At 45.9% G+C, this 20,959-nt stretch overlaps 2 protein-coding genes across 2 annotated transcripts in view; both read right to left on the reverse strand.

The window, feature by feature from the left end:
* Nucleotides 1–3,122: 3,122 nt before the first annotated feature.
* LOC148474408 (taste receptor type 1 member 2-like) overlaps nucleotides 3,123–20,959 on the reverse strand; it is a 31,049-nt gene continuing 13,212 nt past the window's right edge. Inside the window, exons 4-6 of the mRNA XM_088458639.1 lie at nucleotides 20,675–20,881; nucleotides 16,074–16,194; nucleotides 3,123–4,136 (exon numbers count right to left, since the gene is read on the reverse strand). Coding sequence (XP_088314765.1) covers nucleotides 3,208–4,136; nucleotides 16,074–16,194; nucleotides 20,675–20,881 — 1,257 coding nt within the window. The 3' untranslated portion in view covers nucleotides 3,123–3,207. The remainder of the gene's footprint in view (nucleotides 4,137–16,073; nucleotides 16,195–20,674; nucleotides 20,882–20,959) is intronic.
* On the reverse strand, nucleotides 11,500–12,876 carry LOC148474409 (uncharacterized). Its single transcript, XM_088458682.1, has one exon. It carries the CDS (start codon nucleotides 12,874–12,876, stop codon nucleotides 11,500–11,502), a length of 1,377 nt encoding a protein of 458 aa, XP_088314808.1.

The following is a 20,959-nucleotide window of genomic DNA, read 5'->3' on the forward strand; positions in this document are numbered from 1 at the left end:
GTTTAATCCACAATAATACTAAAAAAACATCATCTATATGTAGAAAAACATGTGCATGATTGATGTAGCCACAAAATATTAAAAATAAAATAATAACTAATAAAAAATGAAAAAATATTAGAACCAATAAATTAGTCCTTAATGGGTACTCCCTCCAGACATTGACAATTCAAGTGCTGGATAGAATAAGATGAAATATTTGTATCCCTTAGGCGATGTAATTACCGGTTAAATTCACAAATTGTCACAGTCCTTGGCAGCCTGCAGCAGCCTTAATAATTTTGCAGGGCTGTGATAGTCCACCGGAAAATGTTGATAGTGCCAAAGTAAACAGGGATGAAGATTCCACAGCATACGTAGTACCAGCAAAGAATAGGGGTGTCCCAGGGTCTGTAAACTCAATGCGTTTCGCTGGTTCAATATACCTCCAGCTTCCTCAGGAGAGTCCTAAGTTAGCATGACTACCTATAAAAGCTACAGTATAGTTATGTAGCGTGGGGTTTCGTTTCTAAACAAAATAATTCTCTTATCACTGACCGGTCACGGTCACCCTCAACCAATCGTAATCAAAGCACAGACACCCAATACTATTTGATTTGGGAATGAGGGTATGGGGAAATGCCTTATCATTAGGCATTTGCTGGGGATGCTCTGCTTTCTCAGACCACGTTAACGTCCAGTTGCCAGGTCTAAAATATCAATCTATCTGGTGACCTGTGTCTGTTGAGCCCTTTTAGTATATGTCATTTTCCTCCATTGATGTCAGTGTTGTGATTACATCAGAAAAAAGGATGCCAGTTCCCATAAATTATTTTAGATGTTAAAATAATAATGGAAACAAATGGACATGTTCAGAGTGTACCTGACAACCTTTCACTGTTGCTATTATTTTAGCCTGGACTCAGGGGCTGGATAGGTACTGCTGGCAGCTCCTCTCATCTCCTCTTCATGCCGGGGAGGAGAACATGACATTACAACATCATGTTCCCTTGGTAACACAGGAGGAGGGAATCAGCCATGTGGCCAGACACCTATCACTGCAAGCAGAGACGGATTAAGCCTTCAAGGGCCTGGGGCACTTAAGACAGGAGACGCCCCTTTTTCTAATATATTTATTTAGATAGATAGAACGCTGTCAGCTGATGCAATTCCTTCTTCTGCTGAACTTGGTCTGCAGATCCACTCCGTACACTCTTTTGGCACACCGGAGAGCCAGCAACTGCACGTTCCTCCATCCAAGACACTCACTCCACCTCCCACATGTCCTCTCTCCTTCATCCTTCTATTCTCTTCCAGATCTCCTGCTTTTTGCCACTTATTGTCCCCCCCAGCTATTCCTCTGTTCTCCTGTAACTCCACACCCACTGCTGCTGCTCCTCTCCCTCCTCTCTCCCCTCAGCATCATCTGTCCTTTCCTGTGCTTTTAAAGATTTTAACAGAGCTGCTCAGATCAATCACAGCAGCCGCAGCTCAAGGAGAGCCAGCCAATCATCAGATCCTGCAGATGAGCACTGACCAGTAAGATCAATCTCATTGGCTGCTGTGTCTGCTTGCTTCTTATTATTGGTCTCTGACAGTCCAACTGTGGCTGTTGTGACTGGGCTTGACAGCTGCAGGGTCATCTGTGGCTTAAGCCACCCCTGTATGCTGCAGCACTGAGGGCGAGGAGACCAGGCTGCCTCATTACCCGCCTCATTACTCTTCTAGCCTGCTGCCTGCCCTACTACCCACTTCCTCTCCACATTACTCTTCCAGACTGCCCCTAATCCTCATCGGCCCAACCCCCACCTCAATAGACCTCCCCCACTCCTCAGGGCTGCTGCATAGAGTGCAGAGTGGCTCCCAAGTCCCCTCTGTGATGCTGATGAGGGGACTAGGAAGTAGCTCTGCCGGGAGGTCAGGTGACTAATCAGCATTGCGGCGGGGATGGAGCAGTAGGCTCTGTATGGCTTGGGGAAAGGGGAGGTAGGCTCCGTGTGGCTTGGGGAGATAGGCCGGGGCGCCCACAAGGCTTAATCCAGCCCTAATGGCCAGCCCCTTCCTGTCCTGGTCTGAATCTAAGTCCCTTGCTCTGCAGCACAGCCCGAGTACACTGTGACTGATAGACGATCAGTGAGGCTCATGTATATGGAAGGTAATATTGTATGGCATACCATCCCATACCACCTTAGTTGCACCAGTAGGAGGCCGAGCCGTGGATCATCAACAGTTTCCACTTTATAATATTTTTAGGTGCGTGTAATTTGGGTCAAAAAAACTATTGCATCTATTCTTTAAAGCTACAGATGAGCTGAATATCAAGGGGTCTTTACAATATTATGGTATAGGGTTCTTGTGAAACTAGTTTGGGGAGACTGAAGTGTCAATTGTACCTCTATGAAAGGAAGTTCATGTATGTATCATGGCTAGAACAAATATCGACATTTCTCACGTTTATTGTACTATGGGCCTGATTCAGAGTAGTACGCTGTGACGATGCTTTCACAGTTTAGCAATTATCGTCTGTCTGCGCATGTATCTGAGTCACACTGCACCTGCGTCAAGGTACATTTTGGTAGTCGCTCGCAGTGAGTATTTATTCGCGGTATGATTGACAGTCAGTGAGTGTTTGGGAGAGGTAACAGGAGTGTCGGCTAAAAACGCAGGTGTGGCACGACCGTTTCGGGGGCGCATCACATCCTGCGCCTGTGATCCTGTACACAGTAAACATGGCTACGGAGTCTCATTTCCCACTGGGTGACCTTAGAGTCACCCAGGACTGCTAACTTTGTATAATCTATGACCATTGCTGCCTCTTTGCACACAGACACATGGATTTGCAAGTCCAATACATATCCCGGCGGCTGCGACATGTGCATATTTTCGCACAGTAGCTACGTACAGGATCGCAGCCGTGGTGGCAATACCGTACTACTCAGAATCAGGTCATGCAGTAAACACCATTAGCCCATTACCATAACTGTGGATAGAAAAAGATTTCAATAGATACATTAGGGTGAATCTGTTAATGACAGAGTAAGACAATCTTCCCATCTTCAGAAATTCTTACTTCCATGGCTAATTTATCACAAAGATCACAGCTACACAAACTTATTATCCTCTGAAAAATCCCACATTTTTATTTCAATATTCTTAAATTTTTTAGCATAGACAGCAGATAATTGTGCAGAGATGGGATATCACCACCGCAGTGTGACTGTCTTGGAATTACTTGGAGCTCCCACTTCCTCTCTTGGTGTAGGACTGGATTGCTGTTTGGAAGTGCTTTGTGGTATTAAACTGAGGACGGCAGAAAATGATGTAGCATTTTGGGAAGAAATAACCCCCTGTGACTCCCATAAGACTGAGCAGAGCCAGACTTGCATTGATTGGAGTGACATATTCCCCTATGTCAATGAGTTGAGCTGTAAAGAAGGAGATGCAGACCACATAATAATTCAGCATGGAAAATGTAATGCACTTAGCTTCGCTGTAGTTCTTCGGCAGCTCTTTGCCCATGTATGCAAATGTAAAACAGAGAAGACTGAGAAGAGCATTGTAACTGTACTGTAGGATGTTATACACTGATCCAAACTGGCTGCACTCCAAGAGCACTTCGTCTGAGTTCAGCTCCTTGGTGGTAGCTATGGGAGGGTCAATGACAATCCAGACACAAGATATAAGGACTTGAACACCAGAGAGGATGGCTAGACAGATGTACTGCCCATTCTGCTTCACCCAGTAGTCGAAGGTGGCTGGTAGCTTAGAAGACATCTTAAAAATACAGACTATCTGAATAGACCGTATTGAAATATATGAGAAGCAGATAGAGAGTGCAATACTGTACATAGGAAGTCTTATTATGCATTTTATTATACTTGGTTCTCCCAGGTAGGCCAATATGCTGGTATAGCCCAAAGTCAGTGCTGTCAGCATAAGGAAACACATTCTTCCACCTGCAGCTTTTACCACAGGGCTTGATAAGTGTACAGTAAAAGTCACCATGACCCCAATGTTTAGCAACATCCCCAAGACCGTGACCACAAATAAGGGTATGGTCATACTATCTCTCCAAGTCAAAAAGCGTTTGGCTTTATTAAAGCAGGAAGTGCTTCCCTCTGTGGACCATTGCTCTGTGCTGCAGTTCTCGCAGGTGTCTAGAAGAAAAGAAATTACATTACAGCTGTTCATCTGATTTCATATGCAGTTACTGTTCCAACACATGTTATCATGTATAGCAGCTTATTTATGGTGCATTGGTTCCAAAAGTTCTGTAACCCCTAGCAACCAATCAGATTATAAAGGTAATTGTTCTAAAGAGTTATAAATTAAAGTTTGTTAATTACTATGAATTATATCCCACCTGTGGACATAGGTCCTGATTCAGAGGTGTTGAGGTCGCATGCAGTTGACTAATGTAAGTCTCTGCATGCATCATCGGTACTGATTGTTACCGCTCAGAGAGAGTATGGAAATGGGGGTAGCAGGCGGTTGGCGATACGGGTGCATCACTGAAATCTGCTAACACAGAAAGCCAAAGCCATACTCCTGCCATGGGGCTGTTTTTCAAGTTTCATTGAGATGACCAATGGTGCACCGATAGTGCCTCTAAAGACGCTCCGAGATGGAAAGCACCATCTCAAGGAGCTGCTAGTCGACGTCTCAATTTTGCCGAAATTGTCCGCAACATTAGCAATAGACACAGACGCGGCTGAGGCAAAAGATGCACCTATTTCCAAGGCAGGATCAGGCCTGTAGCATAATGTTTTTTTTTATTTTTTAAATAAACACAATAAGTTTATTAGCTTAAATGCATTGTCCATCCTGTCTTGTCATCTGTCTGTAGATACCATTGCAAGTCTAATACCAGCCTACTCTCGTAGACTGTTTGGGAGACTCCTGAATGTTCACTTACTGTACATGTGCTTGCCAACCCCTGGATCCTGCCTATCTTATTTGTGAAGTAGGTATATGAGCACACACACACTTTTTCAGCTCCACCGTCTTTTGTATTCTTATGAAGCCTTGACAAAGGTTCCGGAGTGGAAACGAAACGTTGGCAACTATGGATTATGTGCATGCTAATAAAGCTTAAAGTATTTTGACTTCAAACTCAAACATCTTCCTGAGATTTCAAAACACATAGGTCAGGAATCTAGGGCAAATTTACCTGTCTTTCACTAAGATGCCAGTGACCTTGTCACATATCCCCCTTCCCTGTTTCGACCCAGGGGGCGGAACACTTGCAGCCCCCAAACAAAAGATGCAGGACAACGCATCTGCACTAGCCAGTAGGGACCAAGGCCTATGTTCCACAGTGAATTTAAATTCCTGCAAGGCTAAAAACCATCTTGTTACCCTGGCATTTTGGAACGCCTCCGTTTGTGAAACCACTCCCCCTCCCTGCCTACAAAACGGGTCGAGCTGTCGATCAACATCGACCGTCACCCCTTTTGTAGTGAGCCCCGGAGCGAATTTCTCTCTTGCTCCGGGGCTTGCGCACACGCAGTGCGGCCTAAACATCGACCCGCTTGCGAACGCTCAGCACTTGCGAGCGGGTCTGAATGAGGTCCACAGTCTCTTCAGTTTTAAGTGCTCTGAAACGCCCAGGATCCTTTTCCCACGGAACAGTCTTACCAGGTTTCACCGAAATACGCTGTTGTGGATCTAGGGGCCACTGAGGTATAGCCAATAATTCCTCTGCCGCCAGATACCTTTCCACCATCTCCACTCAGTGTTCTCCCCATGCTTTATTTTTCGGGCGGTCCGCCCAGTAAAAATCCCCCACCGCCCGGCACTGTAACATCCTGAGAGTGGAGCCGCACTGAGCACTGCTGCCTGTCACTGCGATGCGGCAGAAACTCACAGTGGCAGGCGGTGTCAGACAGCAGGGCAGAGAAGATTTCTCCCCTTGTATAAGAAGAGGACTGGGAGTAACACACGGGACAGAGTGTGAGCCGCCGGACGCCATGTGACAGAGCCGGGTCAAGCAGGCAGCAGCAGCACTACTCCCAGTGGCCACTAGGAAACGGCTTTGTTTTTTGCAGTGTGATATTTATCATCACGCTACGAGACAGTGTCAAGCCTGCCGCCATCCTTTAAGATGAGCTCCATGTGAGGCATCACAATGCCAACTGTCCTGACGACCAGCTGGCTGGCCACATCAGGGACTTCAGCACTGACACCCGGCAGCATCATGATAACCTCCTCCAGCTAGCCAGTATCCTCATCCTTCCCCTTACTGACACTGACTATCACTGACTCCCCCTTACTATCACTGATTAATATCTCCCCCCTTCTCATACTGACACTGACCATTATCTCCCCCTGCTCTTACTGACACTGGCCAATAGGATGCTGCAGTCGCCAGTGGGAACAGTGACTGACAGTTGCCGGCGAACAGTAAAAAGAGTGGTCCTCTTGCATCCACTCTGTGTCTGTGGCCAGTGTAACTGAGCACCCTCCTGTGTAGTCTGTTAAATACTGTTAAAAAAAAAAGGCCCTCTAAAAATTGGGCAGCATCTGGGCACTGTTTATTTTGAAGGCCCCCACCCGGCTACCTATTGATCCCACCCGGCTGGCAACATTTTCTGGGGAGAACACTGTCCACTGTCTGGTCGGCAGTCTTAGGGTCCCCGTGGCACACCCACTTGCGTAAAGCCATGGGCAAGGACCTCAAATGATGGTCCATAACAACTCTTTCAACCATCTTGGGTCCAGTTAAAGTCTCTGGTTGTTACCATGTTTTGATCAGGTGGATTAGGTTGTGCATTTGTGAGTGGGGAGGTTTGTCCATGTAGTACACCCAGTGATGCACACGTTGCACTCGGACCAACAATTAACTCCCAGGCGAGGCACAATTTCTGCTTTTAGCTTTTCATAGTCCAAAGCATCTGCCATGCTTAAGTCAAAGTATGCTTTTTTAGGCTTGCTGTAGAGAAAGGGGGCCAGCAATCCAGCCCACTGATCCTTAGGCCAATTCTCCCACTCGGCAATCTTCTCAAAGGTAGTCAAGTGTGCCTCCACATCATCAGTCTGTCAATTTTTGAAGGAAATGGCATGCCCTTATGGAGCTGTAGGTGTTTTGAACATTTGGGGAAGCATTTCCAGGTCATGCTACAAGATGCTGCACCACCTCTTTTAGGACCTCACGGTCCTCGTACTGCTGCCACCATGCCTCCTTAATCCTGTAGTTGATGTTGCCATATATCCTCAATCTCAGTTGCTGTACCCTAGATGCTTCTTGCTGTACTGCTGTCACCTGTAGCAAGACCTTGACAATATCCTCCATGTTGAGTTTTTCCATCAACTTTGTAGCCACTTTCACCCAGGACATGTATCAGTACTGGTTTCCAGCAAAAAAGAAGGTCTGACTCTTTAACTGAACCAGAATCCACAACTCTGCAGGCAAATCACCACCTGGACTTGCTTCTGTGTGTGAGGCACCACAGCTCCCAGCCTGTCACACTGAACAGGCCTCTGCAGAGTATCGCACCTGCAGCTTTTCTCTGTGCCACATTTAATTTCAGTCCAGACAGACACAGACCTGCTTTCTGCAGAACTCTCAAAGCTGCTGCTGTCTTCACCTATGCGCAGCCCACTGTTGCCCGCATTCTCCACCACATGTAACAGGGTCGGGGAATTGGTACCATCTCCTGGGATAGATGGCAATGCGCAGCAGCTGAGAGACCACACATAGGGCTCTATGTATTAACATTATTTTTACAAAAATATTGTGAAAAGGGGTGTTTTCACACCCTTTTCACATTATTTTAGTTTCATCTACAGTTACTAAAGGCCAATTGAAGTAGAATTCGGAAAAATTCTACTCCAACCCCTAAGTATCACTTATTTTTAGTAAGCAGATCGCATTTCCCATAATTGTAATGGGAAATGTGATCCGACCAAAGTTACTAAAAATAAATGGTGAAAAAATACCAGGGAAAGTCCTGTGATAATAACGCCACCTGGAGGTGGCATTATCCAGGGTCTCCCCCAGTTTCCAGACTCCTGCTCTTCTCTGTCGGGTTGAGCAGAGCCCGGAGCCGGCCACAGCGATCAGGGCTCCAGTGATGTACTCTCTCCGGTCAGTTGGTCTCCCATGCTGCACTGTGGCCCGGTCGTCACCTAACAGGGTCCCAGTGCAGTATGGGATGTCAGCCGACCGGAGGACATGGAGGACATCACCGGAGCCCGGATCATGCAGGTAAGTGTAATTAAGGGAGAGGGAGGGTCGTGGGGAGGGGGTTCACGATCGCGGCAGGCGGGCTTAGCGACAGGGGCGGGGCCTAGCACCAGGGGGTAGCAGCGGCGGCCAGTCGGCGCATGCGCGGGGCACTTCTCACAGTATTTTTTGGTGAAAATACTGTGACAAGTGTGTGGAGGGGATTCGCAGGGACAGAGCTTTCTCGCAAGCTCTGTCCATGCAAGGGATTTGTAGTAAATCCCTGTGATAGTGCCTGAATTCGCAATGCGAATTCACTCGGTAATATCACACTACAATCTGCATTACCAATGCGGATTGTAGTAAATAGAGCCCAAAGTCCTTATGGTCTGGTGCAACTGGCCTCAGCCAGTATTATTATGCAGTAAAACAAAAATAAACAGAAACAAACACCTTGTCGTCTGGCACTATCTAAATACAAAAGTTATCCTAGCTCACTAATAAAACAAGGTACAGGAAGTTTTACCAGATGTAGTTTACATGGTCTCAGTGACCTGTTTCTCTCAGAGAGACACGAAAAGACTCTCCTTCCCCCAGGCAGTGTCTCCCCATACTGATCAGCCTGACAGCCTTAAAACACAGCCTGAAAGCCCTAATTAGCCTCCTGTGAAGCTAACAGCCCAAATAGCTCCTAGCACAAACATATTCCTGAGGTTTCATAACACATAGGTCAGGAGTCTAGGGCAAATTTACCTGCCTTTCACTATTACTGCCGAGAGGGAAATGATTTGAGTTCATGTGTTACCAGTGGCTTTATTGTTTCCTTTCTGTTCTGGTACTAAGGGCATGATTTAGAGCCGATCGCTAGATGCGATTGCTCGCACGATGTGTATGCGAATTGCATTGGCTGTGCTACCGCACAGCAATGCATTAGCACGCCCAGTATTTCTTAGTGAGCGATCACATAGTGTATGCATACACCCACCAGCCTGTTTTAAGATGCCCACTTGTGCACGTCATATCCAGGAAGTATATGCAACCGTCGGTACATAGGATAACATCGGATTCTATCGCAGCGCTTGTGGTTGACCATACCCTACCACAAGCACTGTGAGCACTTCATTGTAAAAACAAGCCAGGCGACGTGTACTATGATGCTATCTTATAATTATGCACACCTCTAAAACGCTGTTGAGATCCTCAGGCTAAAAAGTGGAATGTTATGCAATGGCCAAGTCAATCCCCTGACCTGAATCCGATTGAGCATGCATTTCACCTGATGAAGACAAAACTGAAGGGAAAATGCCCCAAGAACAAGCAGGAACTGAAGACATTTGCAGTAGAGGCCTGGCAGAGCATCACCAGGGATGAAACCCAGCGTCTGGTGATGTCTATGCGTTCCAGACTTCAGGCTGTAATTGCCTGCAAAGGATTTGCAACAAAGTATTAAAAAGTGAAAGTTAGATTTAGGATTGTTTGGTTTGTCCCATTACTTTTGGCCCCTTAAAAAGTGGGATGCACATATTGAAACTGTTGTAATTCCTACACCGTTCACCCGATTTGGATGTAATTACCCTCAAATTAAATCTCAAAGTCTGCAGTTAAAGCACATCTTGTTTGTTTCATTTCAAAACCATTGTGGTGGTGAATAGAGGCCAAAATCTGAAGATTCTGTCAATGTCCCAATATTTATGGACCTGACTGTATGTGATATTAGCGAAACACGTAATTATTACCTGCACATTGCACCTCCCCTCCAGTGTACATGTCATGCAGTTTTTAAAAATCGAACAATAATAGTACAGCCAGAATTAATAAGTATGCTAATAACAGTACCTCAGATATACCCTCTGGGTCTGATACAGAGATGTACACAGTGCCGTTGTTTACGCAGTTGAGCAATTATCGGTGGTCTGCACATGCATCAAGTGCCATTACTGTTGTTGTTTGCATTGAGGATATGTAACACCCCCAATTTGGTGGGATGTCAGTGAGTGGATCGTACCTGCTTTTCTTCTGGAACCTGCTTGGGTATAGATCAGTGCAGTTCCTCTTTCAGGCTCCTCCTATCACAACAGAGAGACAGTAGACCCCAAGAACCCAGCAGAGTAAACACACTTTGGGTAAAGTGACATTAATTTTATTATGCTAAGACACTTAGTCACGCTTGTACTGTTCGGAGTAAAAGTAAAGTATGCAAGGATACGACAATACCAAAAATATATACAGTTACTTGAATTAACTTATGATCACTTTCCAAAGCTCACTATAACTTGCTCAATATACATTTATAATACCTGTTTCACTTTTGCTATTACTAACTGGCAATGAATAATTGTAGTTTAACTTATCAGTAACACTAAGCGCATTACAATACAATGTCTCTGAGTATAATTACACCCAACTGCTCTGGTGTAAGGTCTTACTGAAAATTGCCAATAAGGAGCACAATGTCACTCTCTGTGTGTCCTTGAGGTATTGTCACTTAATCTTCCCTGTACAGCCTCTCGTTGGTGCACATAAATACAAACAAGGTGCAGGTAATCGCTGTATACTGAGATGCAGGGGTGCTGTCCCTGTAACTGTGGTCACTTAGAATAAATACTATGGTACAGTGGTGTTAGCAGTATGATTAGGTCTCCCTCACTGCAATGGGTACAATATAGCTTGCTGCTGTACCTGGATAGCTGTCACTGATGCAGAAGGTACACTGACACACTGGTATAATCCTATCCTGCACTTGTGTGCACTGGGATTGTCCTTGTTGCAGAAACAATCAGCTCTTGAGCTCTCTTCTCTATGTCGTCACTCAGTGTCAGTCCTTGCATTGGTTACTCACTGTGTCCCTCTGCAGCAATAGCCGGTTCTCTGGTGCTGACAGTTACAATTGTCAGACTCTGTAGGAGGCTCTTTCCTCTGTCTGCTCTCAGCATGGGCCAGTCTGTCTCTGGGGATCCTCACAGGCAGCGCAGCTCCTATCACTACTGCAGCTTTCCTCAGACACCATGTGTGCCCAGAAGCTCAGCCTCTGCTCACAGTGTGCTGCTCCTCTCCCAGTCTTGTGCAGGACTCACTGGGCTTCTCTAGCTCCACCCCCAAACAGCCTCTCTCTAGTTTCCCTCCTTAAGGCTGGCAGAGTCATCTCCAGGGGATCAGCAGGGTCCCAACTCCTGGCCATTAACCCCTTCCATGCTGGAGAAAACACTGCAGGTTTGGGGGTATCACATGCCTCCCGGCTTAAATATTGCGTGTCCTCATGCAATAAACACATTTGCAAAGTCCAGCAAAGAATAGTCTCTTGAACATCACTGCATAATCAACAACATAACATTCACATCAAAGTTGAAAACAGCAGTTTAGACTCTACAATGAGCAGGTAACACACCTTTGTAACTCTTCCTGGACCTACATATAGCCTGCTGCAACATGAAAGTGAACTCCTCACCGCTTATAGTGGTGTACTCACTATCTGGGCCATGTTTCTCTGGGTAAAGATATGTCACAACCTCTTTAGCTACACTAGGGGTTTCTACAGGGACATTAGATTCAGACTGTGACATTAGAAAATCTAGACTATTGAGTTTAAGGGGTCTCGATCCCTCTGCCGTGGCCATGTGGATAACTTCTTTAGTGTCTCTTTCCTGGTCAGTGGTATTTGAATCTGCTTGACTGGTGTCAGCCAGACTGGAATCTGTATTTTTCACTTTCAGTCTGCTCTCATGTTCCGGCTCTGAAGGGGGTTGCGGCCTAACTACATCCTGTAGGCTCAGTTGCACCATTTCACTAGGTTCCTTCACATGCCGTTTGTCTGTTCGTCTCAAGCATTCACTCTGCTCTGGGGTTCTCCCCAACGATTCACTCTGCACTGGGGCTTTGGGTTCTTGCTGTCTATGTTCAGCTGGTATCATCTGGTGATATGGTAGGTGCCGACACCTCCTGTGAGACTGTGGAAGATGATCGTTCCATCTATCAGTTGCACTTTCAACTGCTCTTGTCCTTTCTCCACCATCGCTGTTTTGATCATGTTGCTGAGTAGTAAGTAGAGTAACTCCATGACATGGATAACGCCAATGTTGCTTGCGATCTGTTGCAAATTTGCTATCTCGTACCGGAACACCACCTGGAGCAGTCACGTTAACGGCTTTTATGCCTTTCTTTCCATTCGCCAATTCAAACTCGACCATTTCACCACTTTCCAGGCTCCGGAAGCACTTTTTCTGGTTGGCCTTCTGAATGCCAGTATAATGCACGTATACTCTCCTTTTAGTGTCGATTCGCTTTATAAATCCGTAGCCACGTGGTACATTGAACCATACGACTAGACCAGAAAATCTTCTTGGGCTGGCTCGCTGATCGTCACCAGTATACAGTACATTAGACACTGTAACTTGGTCCTGTCTTACTGCAATTGGACCTACATCTCTTCTTGAGGGCTGTCGACAGTTCCACTCAATGTGACCGCTTCGTTTGCATCGTCGGCATATAGGTCTCCCTCGAGCGTCGAACTGATTAATTACTCGTCTTCCGGTCTCTCGGTAAACATCCCATTGGGGTTGGTTTCGCACTCTGCAGTCTGGACACCACTCCTCACGTCTGGTTACAGCCTGTTCCTGTCTCAGGTCTCTTATTTCCTTTCTCATCTCGGTGAGCAACTGGTTGAGTCCTGCAACCCTGTCAGTCATTTCCCTGATCCTGTTGTCGTCTGAAGCTGGGTTGCCTTCTTGCAGTTCCATGGTCGATCCTGTTCGTAGACGCCAAAATGTAACACCCCCAATTTGGTGGGATGTCAGTGAGTGGATCGTACCTGCTTTTCTTCTGGAACCTGCTTGGGTATAGATCAGTGCAGTTCCTCTTTCAGGCTCCTCCTATCACAACAGAGAGACAGTAGACCCCAAGAACCCAGCAGAGTAAACACACTTTGGGGAAAGTGACATTAATTTTATAATGCTAAGACACTTAGCCACGCTTGTACTGTTCGGAGTAAAGGTAAAGTATGCAAGGATACGACAATACCAAAAATATATACAGTTACTTGAATTAACTTATGATCACTTTCCAAAGCTCACTATAACTTGCTCAATATACATTTATAATACCTGTTTCACTTTTGCTATTACTAACTGGCAATGAATAATTGTAGTTTAACTTATCAGTAACACTAAGCGCATTACAATACAATGTCTCTGAGTATAATTACACCCAACTGCTCTGGTGTAAGGTCTTACTGAAAATTGCCAATAAGGAGCACAATGTCCCTCTCTGTGTGTCCTTGAGGTATTGTCACTTAATCTTCCCTGTACAGGCTCTCGTCGGTGCACATAAATACAAACAAGGTGCAGGTAATCGCTGTATACTGAGATGCAGGGGTGCTGTCCCTGTAACTGTGGTCACTTAGAATAAATACTGTGGTACAGTGGTGTTAGCAGTATGAGTAGGTCTCCCTCACTGCAATGGGTACAATATAGCTTGCTGCTGTACCTGGATAGCTCTCACTGATGCAGCAGATACACTGACACACTGGTATAATCCTGTCCTGCACTTGTGTGCACTGGGATTGTCCTTGTTGCAGAAACAATCAGCTCTTGAGCTCTCTTCTCTATGTCGTCACTCAGTGTCAGTCCTTGCATTGGTTACTCACTGTGTCCCTCTGCAGCAATAGCCGGTTCTCTGGTGCTGACAGTTACAATTGTCAGACTCTGTAGGAGGCTCTTTCCTCTGTCTGCTCTCAGCATGGGCCAGTCTGTCTCTGGGGATCCTCACAGGCAGCGCAGCTCCTATCACTACTGCAGCTTTCCTCAGACACCACGTGTGCCCAGAAGCTCAGCCTCTGCTCACAGTGTGCTGCTCCTCTCCCAGTCTTGTGCAGGACTCACTGGGCTTCTCTAGCTCCACCCCGAACAGCCTCTCTCTAGTTTCCCTCCTTAAGGCTGGCAGAGTCATCTCCAGGGGATCAGCAGGGTCCCAACTCCTGGCCATTAACCCCTTCCATGCTGGAGAAAACACTGCAGGTTTGGGGGTATCACAGATATATTTGCTAAGTGATTGACAGGTAGGGACCATTTGTGGGTGGTAACGGGAGGCGGGATGACAAAAAAATGCAGACGTGTTGCGATCAAGCTTCCGGGGTTTATATCTCTGCCTACGACTGAGATCCCGCATGAAGAAACAATGGCTTCAGTGTCTCTACTATGTTTAGGCCTACTCAGAAGTCTGTCTAATCTGCATCTGATGCTGCGTCTTTGTATGCAGTCTCTTGGATTTGGGAAGCTGTCTTAGTACAAATGCCAGAGGCTGCGACATTTATAAACCTGAGTATAGAAAAAAAATGTATACAGCTTTGACATGAAGGGCCTGATTCATGGGTGCATGCAATCTGCACGTAATGCCCATTTTCATTATTTGCAACTGCGCATGTACAAAAAGTTCAGAAAACCCCTTTGACACATGTTACACAGAGGGGTATATTTACTAAGGTGCGGGTTTTTAGAAGTGGTTTTGTTGCCCATAGCAACCAATCAGATTCTAGCTATTACCTTCTAAAAGGTGCTAGATAAATGTTAAGTAGAATCTGATTGGTTGCTATGGGCAACAAAACCACTTCTAAAAACCCGCACCTTAGTAAATATACCCCAGAGAGTATACACAAAGGACCTGATTCAGACCCGTTCGCAAGCAAGTGGCCGCTCGTTGCAGACGATGTTCGCTAATGTGCGCATGAGTATAGGTCGCAGTGCGCGTGCACAAACTAGTACGAGCGATCGGAGCATTCGCCCTGCCAGGACAGCCCAGTGGATTGAGTGACAGGAGAGGCCGTTTGAGGGTGGTAACAGGGGCACGGCAGTAGTAACGGGGTAGTGGAGTTACGGACACAGGCGTGCCAGAGTGTTTCAACGCCGTTTCAGAGGCGTGTATAATTAACAGGCAGCATCATAGTACACATCACCTGGTAGATCTTTACACAGAACTTCTCGCAGTGCTTGCGGTAGGGTACAGTCAACCGCAAGCGCTACTGTCTGATCGATGGTTCCCGATGTTCCGATGGTTGTATATACTACCTGGAGATGACATACGCTAGTGGGTGGCTAAAGACAGGCTGGTGGGGTCTATAAACACAAAGTGATCACTCACCAAGACATAATGGGCGTGCTTATGTCTTGCTGTGCAAGTGGATGCTTTGATGTCACTTAGCTGAATTTCCATACGCTGGGAGCGAGCGGCCGCAACTAGCGAACGCGTCTGGATCAGGTCCGAAGACTGCTGTGATCAGGACAGATGGCAAAGTGATGGGCGGTCCTAGGTGGTGACCAGGTGGTGGCCTGAAGTGAATGCATAAAAAAGTCATATGAGTGTTTGGGCGGGTCAGTGACAGCGGCTGCATTTTCAGACGCAGCCACAGAGGCCATGTTCAGATGGAGAAACTGCACCTGCCATAAGGCTGGTACAAGTGTTGATGGTGCATGTGATGGTGGCATGTCAAGAATCACCGGCAGTGTTACAGCGTGCAGAGATGCTGAAAGTCGATGTCTCAGTGCTTGTACACTCAGACGCAGACTACTACGCCAGGGGAGGGCTGATACTAGCATTTGCATATTATCGCAGCCATGACTTCGGCAACAGGAGCAAGAGTAAGCTCAGCAGCAGCATCCACCTCTGTACCAGGCACTTAGTAGGCTGGTTAACTTCCATAAGTTCCTAAGAGTCTGGGGTGTCCCAGTTATCTGGGCAATCTGGACATACCCGGAAAGTAAGCAACTATGATTTATATGTTGTCTGTTCAGATATCTGTATCTTTTTGTAAATACAATCAGTAAGTGATCATATGTAATTTTACAATTTAGGAGTCAGGTCTCACAATTTAGCTGATATTTGGGGTGTGGCCTAAAATGTCCCAATTTTCAAATTCAAAAGTTGGGAGATGTGATGTACAAACCGTTCTCATTGAGGTATGTTCCTGCAGCACAGCTGACACAGATGAAACAGCATTTGTACTGTCCCTGTTGCTGCTTTTCCTGACCTGGTAAACACTTAGCAGAGCACACAGATGAAGGCACCTAATAAACAAAAGAGTGACAGGTAAAACAACAAGGCCGTGTATCAGACCCAGAAAATTAATCATTTCTGTATGGGTTTCGTAATCACTAGAGCTGTCATGGTTGATACTAAGCAGGCCATGCTCGGGCAGACTTGGATGTTTGGTTTTTTATTAAACTGAGCAACAAATCTTCTGTGTTGATAAAATTATATCCAATTGGATCAGATATAGTGGGAGATGTATCCAGTGGCGAATCTAGACTGTTCTTTCAGGGGGGCGGTTTACCGTTTAGCACCGACTCCTCCCACCTCCAATTAATACCTTGCCAGCCAATAATGTGAGCTGCAAAGAGGAAAGATGGACCTGTGACTATGAGTTTCTGCACTCATATGACACACAGATAGCCACATATATACATACACACACACACACACACACACACACACAGATAGCCACATATATACACACAGCCACATATGCACACACACAGATAGGCCCATATATACATACAGCCATATATGCACACACACACACACACGCACACAGATAGCCACATATATACATACAGCCACATATGCACACACACAGATAGGCCCATATATACATACAGCCATATATGCACACACACACACACGCACACACACACACAGACAGATAGCCACATATATACATACAGCCACATATGCACACACAGATAGCCACATATATGCATACAGCCACATATGCACACACAGATAGCCACATATATACATACAGCCACATATGCACACACACACACACACACACACACACACACACACACACACACACACACACACAGATAGCCACATATATACACACAGCCACATATGCACACACACACACACACACACACACACACACACACACACACACACACACAGATAGCCACATATATACACACAGCCACATATGCACACACACAGATAGCCACATATATACATACAGCCACATATGCACACACACACACACACACACACACACAGATAGCCACATATATACATACAGCCACATATGCACACACAGATAGCCACATATATACATACAGCCACATATGCACACACAGATAGCCACATATATACATACAGCCACATATGCACACACACACACAGATAGCCACATATATACATACAGCCACATATGCACACACAGATAGCCACATATATACATACAGCCACATATGCACACACAGATAGCCACATATATACACACAGCCACATATGCACACACAGATAGCCACATATATACATACAGCCACATATGCACAGACCATACATGCCTACCCTCCCGGTTTTCGCGGGAGGCTCCCGATTTTTCGGGTAACCCCCCGCACCCCCAGAAGGGTAGGCATTTCTCCCGCATTCTGCCCACTTCCTAGTGAAGTGGGCAGAATTTGGAGAATACCCGCGGCAATCGCGGGTCTCCGTGAAGGGGGCGGGGCTTATGCTGTGATTCTGCATGAATCATCAGCATTTGGCCCCGCCCCCTATGTAAATTCTGCCCAATCGCGGCAATTTTACTGCGAGGGGGCGGGGCTTAATGAAACGAATTGTCAAGCCCCGCCCCCGTCGGCCCCCTGCTGCATCTCTTACCCGGGCTTCTCCCGGGATGAGAATGTTAAAAGTAGGCAACCCTGGCACAGACACACATATAGCCACATATATACATACAGCCACATATGCACACACACATATAGCCACATATATACATACAGCCACATATGCACACACACACACACACACACACACACACACACACACACACACACACACACACACAGATAGCCACATATATACATACAGCCACATATGCACACACACACACACACACACACACACACACACACACACAGATAGCCACATATATACATTACATACAGCCACATATGCACACACACACAGCCACATATATACACACGGCCACATATGCACACACACACACAAATAGCCACATATATACACACAGCCACATATGCACACACACAGATAGCCACATATATACATACAGCCACATATGCACACACACAGATAGCCACATATATACATACAGCCACATATGCACACACACAGATAGCCACATATATACATACAGCCACATATGCACACACACACAGATAGCCACATATATACATACAGCCACATATACACACACACACAGCATGCTTGCCGACATTTAGCTGTCGGGCTTACAGGGATGTGGGCGTGACGCGGCCAAAGGGGGCAGGGCCCGGCACATGACGCGGCATTGGGGGCGGAGCATGGGGGTGTGACAGCACAATCGCGTCATCGTGGCTCCGCCCCCTCTTCACAATGCCGTGATTAATGGCATTGTGCAGCCGGGGGCGGAGCCACGATGACGCGATTGATTTCAAAACGCTAGGGGTAGGGGCACATCGCCGTGGGCCGGGAGGATTGCCAGCCTTCCCGGGAGGTCGGGAGCGGCACCCAATTTTCGGGAGGCTCCCGACCAAATCGGGAGGGTAGGCAAGTATGGCACACAGATAGCCACATATATACATACAGCCACATATGCACACACACAGAGATAGCCACATATATACACACAGCCACATATGCACACACACAGATAGCCACATATGCACATACACGCAGAGATAGCCACATATATACACACAGCCACATATGCACACACACAGATAGCCACATATATACAAACAGCCACATATGCACACACACACACACACACACACACACACACACACACACACACACACACAAATAGCCACATATATACATACAGACACATATGCACACACAGATAGCCACATATATAATATATATATACAGCAACGTATGCACACACAGATAGCCACATACATACAGCCATATATGCACACACATACATAGCCACATATATACACACAGCCACATATATTTACATACACTGAAATATTAGGAACTTATGTGCTCTCCTGTAATGTACCTTACTGGTTGTGGATAGATTCCCTTCCATGCTACCACGGTACTTCTTCCTGACGGGGGCTGGTCCTCAGGAAAATGGCCGCCGCTCCTCATCACCTGCACATGATAAAGCCAGGGGACACCTGCTACTACTCTATCGCCCTCTAGTGCCTGGCCCTGGATGACATGACATGGCCAGCTGCTGGATGCTAGGGAGTGGGACGCGGAGTGCTGTTCTATGGCAGCGGGTCTATGCTAGATCCGCCAGTGGATGTATCCGCCAGCGGATCCGCCAGTGGATGTATCAAGCCTTGGGGGCCTATTCATCAACACTAAAATAACGTTTTTAAGGACATTTTCCTTAAATAACGTTATTTTGGTATTCATGAACAGACTTAGCACAGGAGATATCACAGATATCTCCTTGCTAAGTTCCCCTGCGTTAATTTCCACACTCCCCATACATTAGTATGGGGATGTGGAAATTGTGGTATTCATCAAATTCCGAAAATTATGAATTTTCGGGGTCGGGGGGGTACACAAACTTAACGCATCTGTAGGCAGTGCTGTGCATGCGCTGGTTTTACAGATGTAACAGCGTATGCGCAGCACTGTTTCCAGCTGCGATAAGGTAGTGTAGGCAGGGAAAAGTATCTATTTCCCGAAAAGCTGTCATCGCAAAAATGACAGCTTTTCGGAATAGATACTTATGGAGAGGTGGAATGATGAATTCCACCTAGAATTAGGTAGAACTCCATGCAAGTTCTAAACCTAATTATCTCTACAGAATTTTTAGGTTTAATGAATAGGCCCCATAGAGAGTGATAAATTGGAGAGAAGTTGCACAAAGCAACCAATCAGCCTCTAACTCTCATTTATTTAGCACAGTCTTTGAAATGATAGTCAGAAGCTGATTTGTTGTTTTGGGCAACTTCTCCATTTCATCTCTCTCCTAAGCTTGGGCCGTAAGGTTTCGGGTCTGATGATCTAGTCTCAGACCATCCACTTCACTGGGGAAGTGGGTAGGATCTGGGAGGCTGGTCTACTCTTCATGGAGTGTGGTAGACCACCCCAAAATCTCACAGACATTCTGGGAGAGCAGGTAAGTATGGCCTTAAAGGAAAGTGCAAAATACCAAGAATTCCACTTCTCTTCTATAGTGCCCCATAGACAAATAGGCTCATGTGCATAGATGGAAAAGCTCTGCCCAATCACACAGCTGTACTTGCTTGTTAGGCTGAGGGCTTAAAATTTAGTTTCACAGCAAAGTTTTGCTCAGTGCTTAATCTGTTTATTGTTTTTATTGCTTAAAATAATTTGACCTATATTTCCATGGATTCTACCTCCACTGTCCAACACCAAGTGTATGAGCACAACTCTTATTGAGAAAAAAATATAGGAAATAATTCTGATTAGATGTGCCCATCTCGATTTGCCAGTAGGTCATGAATACAATCACCTATGTGTTTTATACTGCATAGTGTGAGTGCGTTATTTAACAATCTACATCACCTTATTTGTGTTACAATTTAACATTAAATATAAATCACAATAACTAACCACATTATTTGTTGTTTTCCAATTAATTTTGCCTGGCTTGATGTCAAGGTTTCCTAACCCATTATATGACCCAACATTCTCATACGATGCACCGCCCAACCAGTTCCAGAAAACAATATCATATCCAGCTGGGGAATCACCATTCTGATCAAAGCTTATTTGATTGTTCAGTAATGAAAAGTTCACTTTCCTGAGAGCTTCTGTGATCTAAAATGAGGAGAAAAAAATGTTAGTGTGGTCAATAAAATGTACTGTAAGTAGATAAAGCCAGAAAGTGTACAAAAT

The sequence above is a fragment of the Taudactylus pleione genome, unplaced genomic scaffold (genome assembly GCF_031769625.1).
Source record: "Taudactylus pleione unplaced genomic scaffold, aTauple2 ptg000845l, whole genome shotgun sequence".
Taxonomy (NCBI): Eukaryota; Metazoa; Chordata; class Amphibia; order Anura; family Myobatrachidae; genus Taudactylus; species Taudactylus pleione.

Coding starts and splice junctions, on each gene's coding strand:
- LOC148474409 (XM_088458682.1), bottom strand. CDS start 12,876: ATGGAACTGCAAGAAGGCAACCCAGCTTCAGACGACAACAGGATCAGG.